The sequence below is a fragment of the Monodon monoceros genome, unplaced genomic scaffold (assembly GCF_005190385.1).
Source record: "Monodon monoceros isolate NGI ecotype Baffin Bay Population unplaced genomic scaffold, NGI_Narwhal_1 Super_Scaffold_19, whole genome shotgun sequence".
Lineage (NCBI taxonomy): Eukaryota > Metazoa > Chordata > Mammalia > Artiodactyla > Monodontidae > Monodon > Monodon monoceros.
In genome coordinates, this window is record NW_021703775.1 from 47,471,895 (window position 1) to 47,489,029 (window position 17,135).

General features: G+C 37.7%; 1 protein-coding gene across 20 annotated transcripts in view; it reads left to right on the plus strand.

The window, feature by feature from the left end:
- Positions 1-17,135, plus strand: part of NRXN1 (neurexin 1) — a 1,121,986-nt gene that overhangs the window by 1,061,373 nt on the left and 43,478 nt on the right. Inside the window, exon 1 of one of the 20 annotated variants that reach the window (XM_029232594.1) lies at positions 10,108-10,299. The exons of the other annotated variants lie outside the window; for them this stretch is intronic. Coding sequence (XP_029088427.1) covers positions 10,267-10,299 — 33 coding nt within the window. The 5' untranslated portion in view covers positions 10,108-10,266. Of the gene's footprint in view, positions 1-10,107; positions 10,300-17,135 lie in introns of those variants that run through there. 20 annotated transcript variants of the gene reach the window in all.

Consider the following 17,135-nt stretch of genomic DNA (forward strand, 5'->3'; position numbering starts at 1 on the left):
CACTGTAAATGGCATTATTTCGACCTTTTTTTATGGCTAATATTCCATTGTATATATGTACCACATCTTCTTTTCCATTCATCTGTCAGTGGACATTTAGGTTGCTTCCATGTCCTGGCTATCGTAAAGGGTGCTGCAGTAAACATTGGGGTGCATGTATCTTTTCAAATTATGGTTTTCTCTGGATGTATGCCCAGGAGTGGGAGTGCTGGGCCATATGTTAGCTCTATGTTTAGTTTTTTAAGGAAATTCCATACTGTTCTCCATAGTGGCTGTATAAGTTTACATTCCCACCAACAGTACAAGAGGGTTCCCTTTTCTCCACACCCTCCCCAGCATTTATTGTGTGTAGATGTTTTTGATGATGGCCATTCTGACTGGTGTGAGGTGATACCTCATTGTAGTTTTGATTTGCATTTCTCTAATAATTAGTGATGTTGAGCATCTTTTCATGTGCCTCTTGGCCATCTGTATGTCTTCTTTGGAGAAATGTCTATTTAGATCTTCTGCCCATTTTTTTGATTTGGTTGTTTTTTGGATATTGAGCTTCATGAACTGTTTGTATATTTTGGAGATTAATCCCTTGTCGGTCTCTTCATTTGCAAATATTTTCTCCCATTCTGTGAGTTGTCTTTTTGTTTTGTTTATGGTTTTCTTTGCTGTATTATTGCAACTATTTAAAATTATGTGTGTGTACAGATAAGAAATAGAAAAGAATGTGAAATGAAAATCAAAACACTAACAACAGCATCAACAGCAACAGAAAGGTTTCTGAAGGTAGTGTGGGATTGTGACTGAATTTTTTTCATAGATTTACTTTGTTGTGGTGATCATATTTACTAATTCAACTAATGCGTATTGACCATTTCTTACGTGCTATAAGCATTGCTTGGTCCTCCAGTTGAAAAAGTAAAGGAGCTTATCATTTATATAATAAATTCTAAATTTTTAAAGAAAAGCACTTTTACACTTTCAGGCCTTTCCTAAAATAACTCTACCATCTTTCTAGATCCAAATTGAATGCAATCTGTTGCAGGAAATCTATTCATAATCTATTCATCCCATCATTTCTAAGCTCTCTCTAGATTTTCCAGCCTTCTATCCCCCACAATGAAAGGTATCATGCTGTAGGAGTTCAGTTGGGTAACCCAATTGAATTGGATTATCCAGTCCAAGGCTGGTGTCACGGTGGGAAGTGGCTGGCTGCAGGAAGGGGGCATCCATAGATGTGTCTCTCACACTGAGGCCCATAACAACCTGCATCAGAATCCCCAGGAGTAGAGGTTAAGTATGCGGTTTTTCACCGTCATCCCTAGAAATTATAATTAAGTCCACCAGGGTGGGGTCACAAAATTGCATTTTTAACAAACACTCAGATTCTTTGGCATCTTAAGTTTGGGAAAGAATTGCTATAAATATTAAGTCTACATGAAATAAGTGCTTCTGCCAGCTGCAGTTTGCTCGTGGAACTTTACAGTATATTTGTATGAGTGAAAACTTGCAACTCCTTTTCACGGATTTTCCTATAATGTTATATTTAGTCCACGATGAGCTTTGTTTCCAACTTAGGTTTCACGATTTTGTTAATGGAAAACATTTACTCCTGATAAGTAAAAATGTGGATTCTTTCTGTGCGCATGCTTGTGTGCGTGCATAGGATTGTGAAGTCATGTGTAACTGTCAGTGTAGGTATCTTTTCAAAGTCATTCTTCTTGCTTAAAATATTGTGTGGTCCATTATCAGTCCGGGAGGTGGGGAAGTGGAGGGGAAGGGGACTCACATTTTATAATGTCTGACAAACTGTACTCACTGAAAAACAAGTTTCTCACAAGGTCTATTAATGCACCTCAGCTACATGTAATGTTTTGCACTGTTTTTTTCCTTTTGTTCTTTTCTTTCTTGCCTCTCTCTCTCCTTTCCCTCTTTCCTTCTAACAGACTGGACCATGGACTATGGCTTTTATTGATTAATGCTTTTCATTAATCAGCCACCAAAACTATTTTTGATCACTGGTGTCTGGTAAAAGGCATTGTCCTACTCACAACATCCTGAAAGAATCGGTTCCTTATTAAACTTGTCCCTTGAGTCTTGAGTTTGGATCGGTGTGAACAGTTAGTCATCCTTATGTTGAAATAAAATAAATGTATAGTATGCCAAAAAGCTCAGAATTTTTTAAAAAATGAGTTAAGGACTGGCAGTAGACATCCTTTCAGCACCATTTTTACCCTTTGGTCTTAAACTGCCCAACCTAGAAGCCAGCTGGGAGAAAACAGTGACCGGAGGATTTCTGTACACTGCACTGTCCCTTCATCTTCATGTGTCATTGTTGTGCATGAAATAGATTTGGTATGTCTTTCTGGGGGGTTTTATTCTCTTAAACCATTAAAGAAGCTTTGATGTGATGTTAGTGGGCTCTGATCTCACTAACCTAAAGGAAAGCTTGCCTTCTCTAGACTTCTAGAGAGGTATCCTAAGAAAACCCTTCTTAGTACAAATGAATTCTTAGGACATGCAAAAGGACCCTGCCTGGATATCTGCATATTCATGGTTTCTAATGGCAGCAGTGAGATAGGGACCAATTCAGCCAAGTGTCATTTCTATCTGTGGCTATAAAAGGGTCACCCCTTTTATAGTAGCAAATACTACTATTTGCACATTTCTTCTATGCACATTAATTTTCCTTGCTCAAAAATATTTTCAACTAAAATATCCTTTATGTTGTAAAATCCAGTTTGGGAATCTATCCCTTCATGGATGACTCTAAAGCACCTGCATTTTTCTTTTTTACTGTGCCACTGGTCTCTGTTCCAATTCTCTCTTGGTGAACACTATTCCTACCACTCTTTAAATTTTATTCCCTAAAAAACAAGCTTCCCATTTCCATTCATGAGAAATCCTGTTGACATGACTCTTCATGAAAAGGAATTCTGAACTTGAAACTCTCCGGTGACCTTGAGGTTCTTATATTATGGAGAGGGGATGCCTATCAACAATGTAGATTTTGGGGATCTATCCAAGTAAGGGAATCAGTCTCCAGGGAAGGGCTCAGGAATCTGAATATTTAACTTGTTCCTTCTTGGTTCTTATGCATACTAAACTTTGAGCACAGAGAGTCTAGAGCAAGCACTAGGAGTGGTATTGATTTGGAAAGAACATTTGATATGTAGTCAATAGACTTTTAATTGCTAACTTCATGGATATAGGTGATATTTAATCCCTCTGAGTATCAATTTCTTTTATTTTCAACATTAGTTTAATACATTTTAGAATACAATGTTATGGAAAAGATTATATAAGGCAGTGGGGTTTTTGCTTGTGTTTTCACTTTGCAAAAAGCATGCATAACTAGAGAAAAAATCGGTGTGAAAAAACAAAACCCCGGGCTTCCCTGGTGGCGCAGTGGTTGAGAGTCCGCCTGCCGATGCACGGGACACGGGTTCGTGCCCTGGTCCGGGAAGATCCCACATATCGTGGAGCGGCAGGGCCCGTGAGCCATGGCCGCTGAGCCTGCGCGTCAGGAGCCATGGCCGCTGAGCCTGCGCGTCCGGAGCCTGTGGTCCGCAACGGGAGAGGCCACAACACTGAGAGGCCCACGTACCGAAAAAAAATAAATAAATAACCCACAAGAATAAGGTTGCAGAAAACCGACACCATAAGATTTAGAATATGAGAAATTCTACTCATTTAGACATTAATTCACTTCCTGCCTCTAACCTGTACTTGCAAATATTAAATTAGTAGTTAACAGGAGTGTAGTGGCACTCCATGGTGTCAAACTAGGGCTGCCATTGTAGGGGGAAAAAAATAAAATAAAATTTAAAACTAAGGTAATCCACTATGATTTTCTACCATTTCTGTTTGTTCTCTTAAAAAAGGAAAATTGTCCAGAATATTTCCTATTCTATATTCTCTCACAACTAGAGCTTACTTCCTGACATATGTCTTTTAAAAGTCACTCATGCATCCTACTTCGCATTCATCATCACTGTGGTGAAAGTACAGACAAGAGAATTTGCATTTAAAACAATTTTCAGCCACCACTCATATTCTTGTGAAAGGAGGAGACTCAAAGCTGCTTCTTTTGTGTTTCATAGCCTATCAATGCCCAGTGGAGGATCATACTCTCTTTCCTGGGTAGCAAAAGCTTTCCATGACTTAATCCAGCATCAGTGTGGGAGGGAGGAGGCTTTGGAGCCATCTACTGTCTCTTATTTGACATCAACGTTTCCCCTTCCTCTAAGTTTTACTCTGGTTGATAATTATGGTGATTTTTAAAATCTTGAAACTTGCCAATATCATGTTGATCCATTGACTGGAATGGGACAGAATCACACTGTAACTTAATTTAAGCCAAGTTATTTAACCTCTCTGCCTCAAAATCCTTCATCCATAAAATGAAGGAGTTGGTCTATGCAAGCCATACGAGCTCTCGGAGTTGTAAAAACCCTTCTGGTTTTAAGAGAACTGTGACATGGAATATGTTCCCACACCACAGAGTACGTGGTAATATCTAGATCTGTGGCTCTTTTCTCTGATCTCTCTCTCTCTCTCTCTCTCTCTCTTTCTCTGTCTCTCTCCTGCTTTCCTGCAATATTTCCCTGTTACAGAGAGCATTAATGTGGCTTGAAGCTGCTCCAATGTCACAGTGTTCCAGGTGGCTCTGTATCTCAGCCCTGTTGCACTGACGCACAGGCTTGGCCAAGTGTGGAAATTGGCATGACAGGAGTCACAGAGGGAAAGTGCCTGAAGCTGGTTCTGAGAACTCTGTTCCTAAAAACTTAATCTATGGATAGAAAGACAGGGTGGGGTCCTGGAGACAAGAATCACTAACCTCCTTGCTAGTGGGATATGGTGACACTCTGCAAGCTGTGGTGGGGCGTGGGGAGGGGTCCAAAATGGGATTTATTCACTTGCTTGTTTACAAGTCTAACTTTGTGGACTCTAAAGTAGCCTAAGAAGTATAATTTGAGGGTCACAAAAGCCTCATGTAGTCCCTCAAAGAGCCCTCCTGTGATCCCTGTAAATATTACTTTTTCTGGCCACATCTTCAAAAATTCAAATATGAAAAGGAATAAGGACCTCAAGCCTTTTATATTGTTAATTTCAATGAGATTCATTTCTCAGACCCTTTGTTTAAATATAAACCTCCATGGAGAATGGATTACTTGACCTATTAACAGCATTCGAGCAAGTTGATGCCAATGTGTTTTCTGACACACTTTTTACCACAGGCTTCCAGATCACCACACTTTGCTTTTCCTCCTAGCCTCATCCTCATTTGCTGTTTCTTCCTCTTCTCCATGACTTCTTAACTTTGGAGTGACCCACAGCCTTGGGCCTTGGTTATCCTCTTCTCTCCGTCTAAACTTCCTTCCCTGCCACATCACAGTATATACAGAATACTTTTTCTTTTTTAACCTGTTAAGGTAGAAAAGCCCAGTGTTTAGAGCGTGGTTTCTCAGTCTCAGTACTATGGACATCTAGGGCCAGATAACTCGTTGATGTAGGAGCTGTCCTGTACATTTTAAGATGATTAGCAGCGTCCTTGGCTACTACCCACTAGATGCTAGGAACACTTCCCCCAGTTGTGACAACGATAAATGTTTCCATACATTGTCAAATGTTCCCTTGGGGACAAAATCACCCCCCCCCATAAACCATGATTTAGAATAATTGGGGGTAAAACAAAAAATTCTTTAATAATGCATATTATAAGCCTTTCACTAAATTTGGCCAATTCTTTTTTTAAAGTTTATATCTCTTAAAGTTATAAGAATCTGAATAACAACAACAAAATAGTTAAAAATAGAATCTCTAAGCCAGGTTCTGGTTTGGGGATAAAATAAGCTTGTGCCAGGTAGGAACCAGAAGAAAATGGAGTTCATCTTGTCCTTAACCCTATACCATTATTGGTTAAAAAAAAAAAAAAAAAATGCACATCATCTTGCTTTTAAAGCAGCAGTAAACAATATCCTAAATTAAGATTCGAGTTTAGCTCTGCCATTTCTTGCCAATTGCATCCTTCTGAGAAAACTAAGTTTTGAAAGAGTTAATTCACCCAAGTTCAGGTAACTAGTCAAATCCTTTATTTCTCAGTCCTCCACATTCCTACCTCTAAGAATCAGAGATGGTTCAGGTGAATTGTCGCTAGAAGTTGTAAAGCTCCTTAACACACGTAAGTTTGCACTGTTATCTGCATTCAGAGATGACAGAACCGAAAGTTAATATGGGATGTGGAGGTCTTCAGCTAAGACTGCCAGAACCTATACTGAGCAGCTCTCTTCTTGCCCACATGTACTCAGTGTTCTTTGCATGAAAAAAAACAGGCCACCCTTCCCTCTGTCTGTCCTCCTTTCCCCTCAACAGTTTTGCTTAAAGCATCTACCAATCACGTCCTTTTAACCATAAATGAACATAGGTACCATCATTTACATTATTTAATAATTTTAAATTAGAAGAGGAATACATAGACTTGATTTGAAAAATGTCCAAAATGGTACCTATTAAAACTAGGCTATGGTCCCACCTTTGAACTCAGCTCCCCTCCTCAGATTTAACCACTATTAACTGATACTTTATGTCCTTACAGAAATTTCCTTTGCATATGCAGCTATGTATTTGTGTGTGTAAATGCGTGTGTGTGTATAGCCTTTAAACAATTTTAAATTTGTACCTTTAATTTTTGTTTACATAACAATATATCTTAGAGACCTCTTCATATACGCATGTTTGAATTTACCACATTCTATATTACAGCTACAAAGTATCCGGACTGTAAAACTGTAATTTATCTCATCAGTTCATTATTGATGAGTAGGTGGTTTCCAGTTTTTGGCTATTACAATAGTTCAATACATAGGTTTAATGTCAATGTTTCATGATTGTTGTTTTCTTTTTGATAAATGCTCTGAGCCTTAATCTTTTCTTTTAAAAGAATAAAGTTTGGTTGTTGAGGGTCATATTATTGAATAAATAGGCCAAATGGAGAGAATGGGCACAAAACAATATATACTGTAAAGAACTTAAGAAATGCTTTATTATTTCCTTAGAGTCAACATTGAATAAAGGAGAGAGGAAAGAAATTTGCAAAACAAAAACTTGACAGAGTCCATTCTTTCCAGGATGGATTTAAGAAATAGTTGCCAAGACAAAATGAGCTTTGGAATCTCAGCATTCTAAACCTCAGTGGCAATTTACTTCTTTATGGCATACCTATCACGACTTATTCTCAGATTTTTTTCTTAGTAGTATTGAGTGACTCTAAACGGGGTTAGAATTAGTCCTTGAAAATGCCATGGAGATAATGAAAACTGGGCCATAAAGAACAATAGAGGTTCCCCAGGTCCTCTTTGTGATATAAAGGTTATTCCCGAAGATCGTTCAATGTTTCTTTTAAGCTTTTTAAAAAGTATCTCCATGATACTGCCATTTGAAACACACCATAGTCTCACAACTTAAAACCTTCCTTGTCAGACAGGATACAATCATCTCAGTTACCTTGAACTGTGCAACATGTCTTCTATTACAGAATGATCAATAAATGCAGATGTATTGGGGATATATTTCCATATGGTATTCCAGATGTGGAGCCTTTGCTTACGAAAGGATTACTTTAAATTTTAGAGGAAAGGCAAAAAATAAGTACATATTTCCAACACTGGATAACTCATTTATTTTTCTGGCTTTGGGAAGCAGGATGTGTACATCCTTTGGTGCTTGTTTGTTTGTATTTTTTGTTGTTTTATTTTGTTTGTATTTTTTAACATCTTTATTGGAGTATAATTGCTTTACAATGGTGTGTTACTTTTTGCTTTATAACAAAGTGAATCAGCTATACATATACATATATCCCCATATCTCCTCCCTCTTGCGTCTCCCTCCCACCCTCCGTATCCCACCCCTCTAGGTGGTCACAAAGCACTGAGCTGATCTCCCTGTGCTATGTGGCTGCTTCCCACTAGCTATCTGTTTTACATTTGGTAGTATATATAAGTCCATGCCACTCTCTCACTTCATCCCAGTTTACCCTTCCCCCTCCCCGTGTCCTCAAGTCCATTCTCTACGTCTGCATCTTTATTCCTGTCCTGCCCCTAGGTTCTTCAGAACCTTTTTTTTTTTTAGATTCCATATATATGTGTTAGCATACGGTATTTGTTTTTCTCTTTCTGACTTCTTTCACTCTGTATGACAGACTCTAGGTCCATCCACCTCACCACAAATAACTCAATTTCATTTCTTTTTATGGCTGAGTAATATTCCATTGTATATATGTGCCACATCTTCTTTATCCATTCATCCGATGATGGACACTTAGGTTGCTTCCATCTCCTGGCTATTGTAAATAGAGCTACAATGAACATGGTGGTACATGACTCTTTTTGAATTATGGTTTTCTCAGGGTATATGCCCAGTAGTGGGATTGCTGGGTCATATGGTAGTTCTGTTTTTAATTTTGTTTTTTGTGGTACACGGGCCTCTCACTGTTGTGGCCTCTCCCGTTGCGGAGCACAGGCTCCGGATGCACAGGCTCAGCGGCCATGGCTCACGGGCCCAGCCGCTCCGTGGCATGTGGGATCTTCCCAGACCGGGGCACGAACCCGTGTCCCCTGCATCGGCAGGCGGACTCTCAACCACTGTGCCACCAGGGAAGGCCTGTTTTTAGTTTTTTAAGGAACCTCCCTACTGTTCTCCACAGTAGCTGTATCAATTTACATTCCCACCAACAGTGCAAGAGGGTTCCCTTTTCTCCACACCCTCTCCAGCATTTATTGTTTGTAGATTTTTTGATGGTGGCCATTCTGACTGGTGTGAGGTGATACCTCATTGTAGTTTTGATTTGCATTTCTCTATGATTAGTGGTGTTGAGCATCATTTCATGTGTTTGTTGGCAATCTGTGTATCTTCTTTGGAGAAATGTCTGTTTTGGTCTTCTGCCCATTTTTGGATTGGATTGTTTGTTTTTTTTGATATTGAGCTGCATGAGCTGCTTGTAAATTTTGGAGATTAATCCTTTGTCAGTTGCTTCGTTTACAAATATTTTCTCCCATTCTGAGGGTTGTCTTTTCCTCTTGTTTATGGTTTCCTCTGCTGTGCAAAAACTTTGAAGTTTCATTAGGTCCCATTTGTTTATTTTTGTTTTTATTTCCATTTCTCTAGGAGGTGGGTCAAAAAGGATCTTGCTGTGATTTATGTCATAGAGTGTTCTGCCTATGTTTTCCTCTAAGAGTTTTATAGTGTCTGGCCTTAACGTTTAGGTCTTTAATCCATTTTGAGTTTATTTTTGTGTATGGTGTCAGGGAGTGTTCTAATTTCACTCTTTCACATGTAGCTGTCCAGTTTTCCCAGCACCACTTATTGAAGAGGCTGTCTTTTCTCCATTGTATATTCTTGCCTCCTTTATCAAAAATAAGGTGACCTTGTTTGTCTTTTTAACGATCGATAACATGGCATATTTATTGGGACTTAAATTGTCTTTAAAGAGAAACAGCTCTAATTGGCAAAAAAAAAAGCATAGTAATGTATTTCTTAATGTTGCATAATTGCCTATACAAAATTATCCCATAACAATACTCATCATAAACGGGGCATTCAAAAAATGCCATTCATTAACTTGAAAATAAAATTACAGTTACAAAGCTTTGAGCCGATTCTGTTAGGAGGGTTGCATGCTAATTGCACAGTTTAAGGCTTCTAATGTAATATTAGGTGAAAAGGTGATAGTCATCTGAAGGGAAGCACATAAGAAGAGTTGAAGGGTTGGGATGTTAAAAAGTAGTTTCCTTTCTGCTGAGCTGTCACATTGGATTACAAAGGAATACAGAGAAAAATTCCTGTGCATGAAAATAGGTCTTTATTTGGGTCCGGGTTTAGGGGAATGTCCGTTTCCCTATGCAGTCACAGTGGGGGAGCAAATTTGACAGCAGAGACTGCCAAGACTTTCTGAGCTGGGCACGGGCTGGTCTGTCTACCAACAGCCTCGTCAACTGCAGACGGAACTGCAGCATCCCTTCCTGCAGTAGTGCATCAGCCATTGGCTCATTGGTGACACGTGACTGATAGAGCCTTTTCTGTGTGTTTCCTCGCCCATCTGTGTGCAGGGCACTGATAGGCCAGGCTGATGCGCAAGCAGTTTATCATCTTGATCTCCCACTGAGTCAGGGAGCTCTCCTGTCACCAGTATTGATTTCAGAGGATGGACTAAATTTCCTAGGATTTCCATTAAGAATTAAGAAAAAAGCTCTAAGCACGCAGGGTAGCCAGACAGACATGGATATGAGATGGCACTGTGAAAACTCGCAGGTAGCTTCTTCTATCACAGCCGGTGCTCAGCACAGCTTAGAACTGCAGCATGCAGGGTTTAAGATACCAGGAGCCTAAGAACAGTAATAATGAAAATAAGAATAAACTCTTTTGGATAAACTAATTTTAAGATTTATATTAAAATGTTTCTTCTTGGAGATTGCATGCCAAATTTATGCACGCTCTGTATGAAACGTGGAAAGGTTGTTTTAAATTTTTAAATGTCCTTAAACCCTGAGCATGGTTGCTTCTACTTTTGTTTGTTGCGTGAGCTTCAGATGTTTATGAGCATGCTTGTGGCAGAAACAACCAAAAATTGTGTGGGGGGGGTGTTTATATATATGTATTAAGTTGATTCAAGTAAAAGCATGAATAAAAGCTGCTTTCAAGACTTGCCAGACTGCTTTATTATTGTTAGTGACTTGGTGATTATTTTGCCTAAATATGCTTAGATTCTGACCATGCATGCTTTTGTGGCAGAGTGGGTTTTCGTTGAGAATTCGTAAAGGTGTAATGTGTGAATTAAATGTATGTTTTGTGCCACAGAAAATGTATTAGTGATTGTTAAACCTGATTAATTAATGGAAATATTTCATGATGGTAAGATTTGAGTAACACTTATTTACACTAATTCTGCTTACTGAAAAAAAATGCATGTCTGGGATTACTGAACGTTTTTATATTTTTGAAATATAAATTTTGATTATTTCAGAGACAGTAAGATTTCAGTTTTTAAAAATGCATCCGAGGTGAGAGAATTAGAAACATTTTTTTTGATTTTAGCCTAAGAGAGGATTCTAAAAGTGCAGTTTGCGAATTCGAGACATCATGTGCATGTTAATGAGTGTGAATTCTTCGGATAATTCTTTGATAGTCTCCTAGCTATCCTTATTCTCCTGAAGAGGAGAAAAGCCTTGGCATTCAAGTATTTCCTAGGCCCGTGGGAATTAGAGCCAGCAAAAGCAAGAGTATGGCCAGATGGGATTGGCATGCTCGACTGGGAGAGGAAACAATAGGCGGGGGCGGAGCAGATGGAGAACAGAAGGGATTGAGTCGCAGAAAAGGGGAGGGGGGAGGGGAGGAGTAGGCTTAATAGTGAAGTAAGCCTGGCCCCTCTTTTCAAGGGAGCTTCTGATTGCATCTTCCTTTAAGTATGAGATAGAATGTCATTTCTGTTGTGACAACTATTTTTTCATTGAATTAGGTAACCCCTGCTTCATAGATTAGGAAAGAAATCCCATGAACAGAAGGTACTTTACCAGGTTATAAATGGTGTGCTATTTGTTGTTTGTAACCTTTTTCTCTTTGCCATATTCAGGAAAAGTATTCAATAGGAGCAGAATTCAAATTAAGCTGTCATATTATTTGAGTCATTGGTATCTAAATATAAATATGGCAATAACTACTAAACTTATTTATCGGACTTTAACGATTCAAGCATCAATAGGGCTTGCTGACTCTTTCCCTAAGTAAGCTTTGAATTATGAAAACATTAGGAGCTCATGCTGACTAATCTCCTGATTTTTCACTTCTGGCTTATAAATAGATGTTCATTTCTAGAATAACTTTAAATGTTTTATTTAAGTATTTGTTGACTTTATCCTGAAGGCTGGGGGCTTGACCAATGCCCAGTTCAAATTCTGCAATGACATTAATCAAGCCTTCTGTCACCCAAGGGCACAGTCTTTGCCCAGAAGGGTCATAGGACTGAAAAAGAATGAAAAATCAATTTACTTCTGAATTCTGTGATTTCAATGATTATTTCAAAATCCTAAGGTGAACCCAGACACAATTTCCAGTCCTAAGTACAACTGAATTTTACCAAAATCATGCTGCCAAAATGTGCGAATTAAACACAAATTTTAAAAGTTTAAGTACACATCTCTTACTCTGTGGGTCACCCACAGCTCTCTTAATCATTTGGTTGGTGGACCTTGTGTATGGAGAGAATTTCCATTTTCCAAAGGAAATTTAGCCATGTTGCATGTCTCTTTTGACTGCCTCTTGAACCTTGGCTTGACAAGGAATTATGACATAGATAAAGGGAATGAAAACCTTTACCTTTGGGCTTCCCTGGTGGCGTGGTGGTTGAGAGTCCGCCTGCCGAGGCAGGGGACACAGGTTCGTGCCCTGGTCCGGGAAGATCCCACATGCCGCGGAGCGGCTGGGCCCGTGAGCCATGGCCGCTGAGCCTGCACGTCCGGAGCCTGTGCTCCGCAATGGAAGAGGCCACAACAGTGAGAGGCCCGCGTACTGCCAAAAAAAAAGAGTTTGAATAGAATTTTAATTTTTTTTTTTGAAGCTCCTTGGTTTGGAGTTGCATAGATATAGCCCCAGGCATCAATTCTCAATGAACCATGTGTGAACTATCTATATAATGGATTATCTTGCATGACCAGATGTGTCCTCTAGACCACAACTTCCCATGGGCTGAAAAATCATTGTGTTCCATCATGTGCCATGACTCCTCTCAATTAGCACGGTTAGAGTTGAGTGAATCACCTATCCATTGGGTTTGTAGTAGGACTACAATATTTTTAGAGTTGAATGTGGTATGTGTATGAATATGTGTGTCTGCATAAAACACTGCTAAATATTTAGCTGCTACATAATAGGTTACATAGAAAAACTAGAAATCTCAGGGTAATAGCTACTCTTGGGTTTGCCAAGAGTTTTCTTAAGCCTTCAAGAAGTATACCATCTCTTTCCAGAATGTTGAAAATTATAATATATAAGCACGTATCTCAGTGTTTTTTTGGTACATTTAATAGTTAAGATCTGTTAAAATATCTACTGATTGATAGATCAGTAGATGCTTGATGTCAGGGGTGACTCAAAGGAAAATAAGACACTTGCTGCCTTAAAAGTCCAGCTGAGGAGAAAGGACAAACACATATAAAACTAGAGGGGTATTGAAGGCTGAATAATTTCACCCTATAGTCTCAATTAATGAACACGTTTTTGCTGAGCATCTATTACACACTTCATGGTAGCTTAGAGAAAGGAGAGTTCAATAAGGGCTAAGTAGATGCTCTGATGTTTTTCTGCTGTATGTTCTCTGAATTTGTTTGAGCAGCCCTAGTTATCCAGTCATAAAATAAAAGGTAACACAAAATCAGGTCAAATCAGGTGGGCTACACATCCTGTAACACCAATACCAACCTCTGAAGTGGTGTTTAGGGCACTGAGGGTATTAGAATATGAAGCAAGATCCCAAGTAGCTTGTCTCAAAATCAGTCAATGTGGTTGCTTCCTGTTCTACATGTTCTCAGGACAACATATTGATTTCTTAAACCAGTTTTCATGCTTTATGAATGATAAAAGTAATACAAAATGTGTACAACTGTTTTTAGTTAAAAATCACCTGCATATTTAGTTTGTATTTGTTTTCTTTATTTGTTAAAATTAGCTATTGTTGCTAAACGTTTTCCCTTAAAAAGTAAGAAATTATTTTCTTTTTATTGATGGGATGACTTGAAATATTGGGTCACTTTTCCAATAGTAAATAAGACACTTTGGAGTAAGTATAACTATCTCAGGCCACTAGGGTATAAATAAGTGTATTTGTAAATTACTCCAGCAATAATTTTCAGTATGCCTGATTCTACTTCTTTCTGTATCTTTGATTCTATTTTCTTTTTGAAGGGCACCCATCAAAAAGAAAATAGAACATGGCAGGATATAGGCAGAAAGCAAAGGTCTGGCCTGAAGTGGAACAATTCTGAATAAGTGATAATTATGTAAATAGTCTACTCATGTTACTGAAATACTATTGTTTCCTCAGTAAGTAGTTTAAAATATAGTGAATAATTATGGGAAACTTCATGAACCATTCATTAGAATTGATTGAAATAATACCTAGGTATAAAATATCAAACTGAATAGTTTTTGATTATTTTTCAAAATCTCAAGCTAGAGACAGTAAGCTCAGGTCACTGTATAGTGGCATCCATGCAACAAGGTTTTCTGAGATTCCTGACTTTCTAGTTTTCCAAATAGCCAGTGAGATTTCAGTTGCAACAGATGTTGTCATTTTAAACAGAAGACTACTGATGCAATAACAAAATAAATACTGACTTTAACCTCTCTCTCTCTTTGTACCTAGCAATTCCCTAAATGATGCATCAACTCTTTTAATTCTTTAGGAAGAGGTATGAGGGTTTAAAATGATGAGATGAAGTAGAAACGTATATTCTTGGTTTATTTGGAAGTCTACCATGTAAGATCATTTCTAAAGATGCCATTCAAATGAGGATAATACATGTTTTATATCTGTAAATATTACAACAGTCGGGAATTCATAGGTTACTTTTTATGGTTGTAGTTATTTTTTTTTCCTTTATGAACATATCTGTATCTGTTTTAAAAGAAAATTATTTTATAAATACCAGTTTTCCCAACTTATATGTAATACATAGGATTTGATCAGATCAGTATGATTCTTTTATTTTTTAAATAAATGTTTTAATTTGAAATAATTTAAATATATAGAAATGTTACAAACATATTAAAGAGAGTTCACTCTCATCCTGCTTCCCCTAATGTTAACATCTTATATAAGCATTGTACTTCTGTCAAATTTAAGAAATTAACATTCAGTATGCCCTTTGAGAAATGATTTGCTTTAAGAATTTTTGTGTCATAGATGCCACTGAGTGACATCAAACTACTTCTGGAAAATTTCAGCATCACTTGGTTTGATTCCCACAAATACCTAAGAGAATTCTCCCCACTGGGCTACCCCAAATTTCTACTAAGAAACATTCAGTCAAGTATTTTAGGAGGACAAACAATTGTTTTTTTCTTCCCACCCTTATCAATGTGGGTTTTATTTTGAAGTTGGTCACAGACTCTCTCTTCCTTTCTCTGTTTCCTTGGGAAATTTTACCATTCTCAGCATAGAAAACTCTCCTAAATTTTAGACTTGTCCTTACAACTGCCCCAATTCACCTCAAATTCAAAATGTCCCATTGTGTATAGGTTATTTTTTGGAGTTTATATAATTTTAAAACATTTTATTTTAATAGATTTATATAAAGACATTACAGTAGAGAACGTTTTACTGCTACTGGTATGGTGAAAACCAACTACTTAAATTTCTGCTACTTGACTTCCCCATTTGTAAGGTGAGGGGTTTGCAGCTCTAATACTTTATGATTTTAGCATATGAATAAATGTGAATTTCCTTTAAAAGAAAAAGTTTTTAAAGAAAAGTGGTCTTAAAACATAGACTGCTTTTCATTTTGTTGAGTCGTCTCCCCTGACTTTTTAGATGAACCTGCATCTGAGATTTTCGTATGAAATTTTCATTTTGAAACTAGTGGAAGAATAATTCCAGTCATGGCTAGCATTAATTGGAGGGAAATCTCCTTTTCCTTCCATAGTGAAGAATATAGAGACTTACTAGCATTCTATGGGCAAGGCTGGTAAATTTCACATAATTAACAGTTTGGAATCCCAAAAACTAACAATAGGAAATGCTACAGAAGGAATAACATCTTTTCATTTTGACATCATCTTGACAAATGAGGGAAAATCTGCAGTGTCTGCATCACAAAAACAAGCAAAATTCTGTGGAAACAAGGGAAAAGTGGCCCCATACTCCCTGTTTTCTCCTTGTGTTCCAAAACCTTCACCTTTGCTAACAGACCCTGAAATTATTTCAAATCTATTTTTCATACAGTGAATACCAAAAGAGCTAAATTATTCATTGTAAGTGAAAATATTTATTACCATGTGTCAAGAAACTCTGATTCCCTTTCTGGTGTTCCTTATAAGAACCCTGTGGTGTAAAATTATGTGCTGAATCTACTAAATAATTACCCATGTGAATGCTGTACCTACCATGTGTATTTTTAGGCTCTGTATGGATAAATATTTCATAAAGTGCTGCATACTCTGGACTAAAAGTCCTTCATCCCCGAATCAGTTTCAAATTCTTCTCTAAGAAACAAGGTACAATGAGACTTCTAATGAAAGTGGTAAGGAAAGAGGTAACATAAGCAATCAACAGCACAGTCTGAGAAAAATTCTCATCACCAATAAAGATTTATGAAAAATAAATTTAATCACTGCCAAATGAGATCCTCAGAGAACAAGACTTTGTAAGCATTTTTCTATAAATGTGAAAAAGAAACTGGGTCTGTCTACATTGAGAACAAAAGGTTAGATGTGTAGGACAAATTATTTTTATGAACGTTCATAATTTAGCTGTAAAAACTAATATAGCTTGTGAGTGTCTATAGTAATTTGAAATATTTAGCAGGGAAATATTCAGAGACACAAGGAAATGAAAGTAGAACTTTGGCATTTACAGTTTTAAGACAATACATGGAAGGTGCAGTGATTGCATTTTTAATTTTTTTTCTTCTATTTCTTATCAGCATCTAAACCTAGACAGGATTTGGTGAATGCTCTGGGAAACCAGCATTTTGGAGTACAAATTGATATGTACAGTAGAGGCTTAGCTTTTAATGTAATCTTATAATGATAGATTTGACTTCCAGAACACAGTTAGCTTGAAACACTTCAACTTTAAAGCATTACCCGGACCCCACAAAGCTTAAGATGCATTGTGGCACTGTGGCACTAGGGAGAGCAAAGAGGGGCAAAGTGTTAGGTGATAGCCTCACACTTCTCACCAGCTCTTTTCATTATGGCCAAATGAAGTAAAGGCCTGGATTCTGTTACAGCAGCTTTGACACACGTTTACCATCCTTAGTGTCTTTCTTGGCTCATTACCTATTAATGTATTTTATTCTTTTATTGGTTGTGTCGACTGAAAAGAAAAGGCACAACGTGATAACTGTGAGTTTCGGTTTTATTTGGGGGCTTAC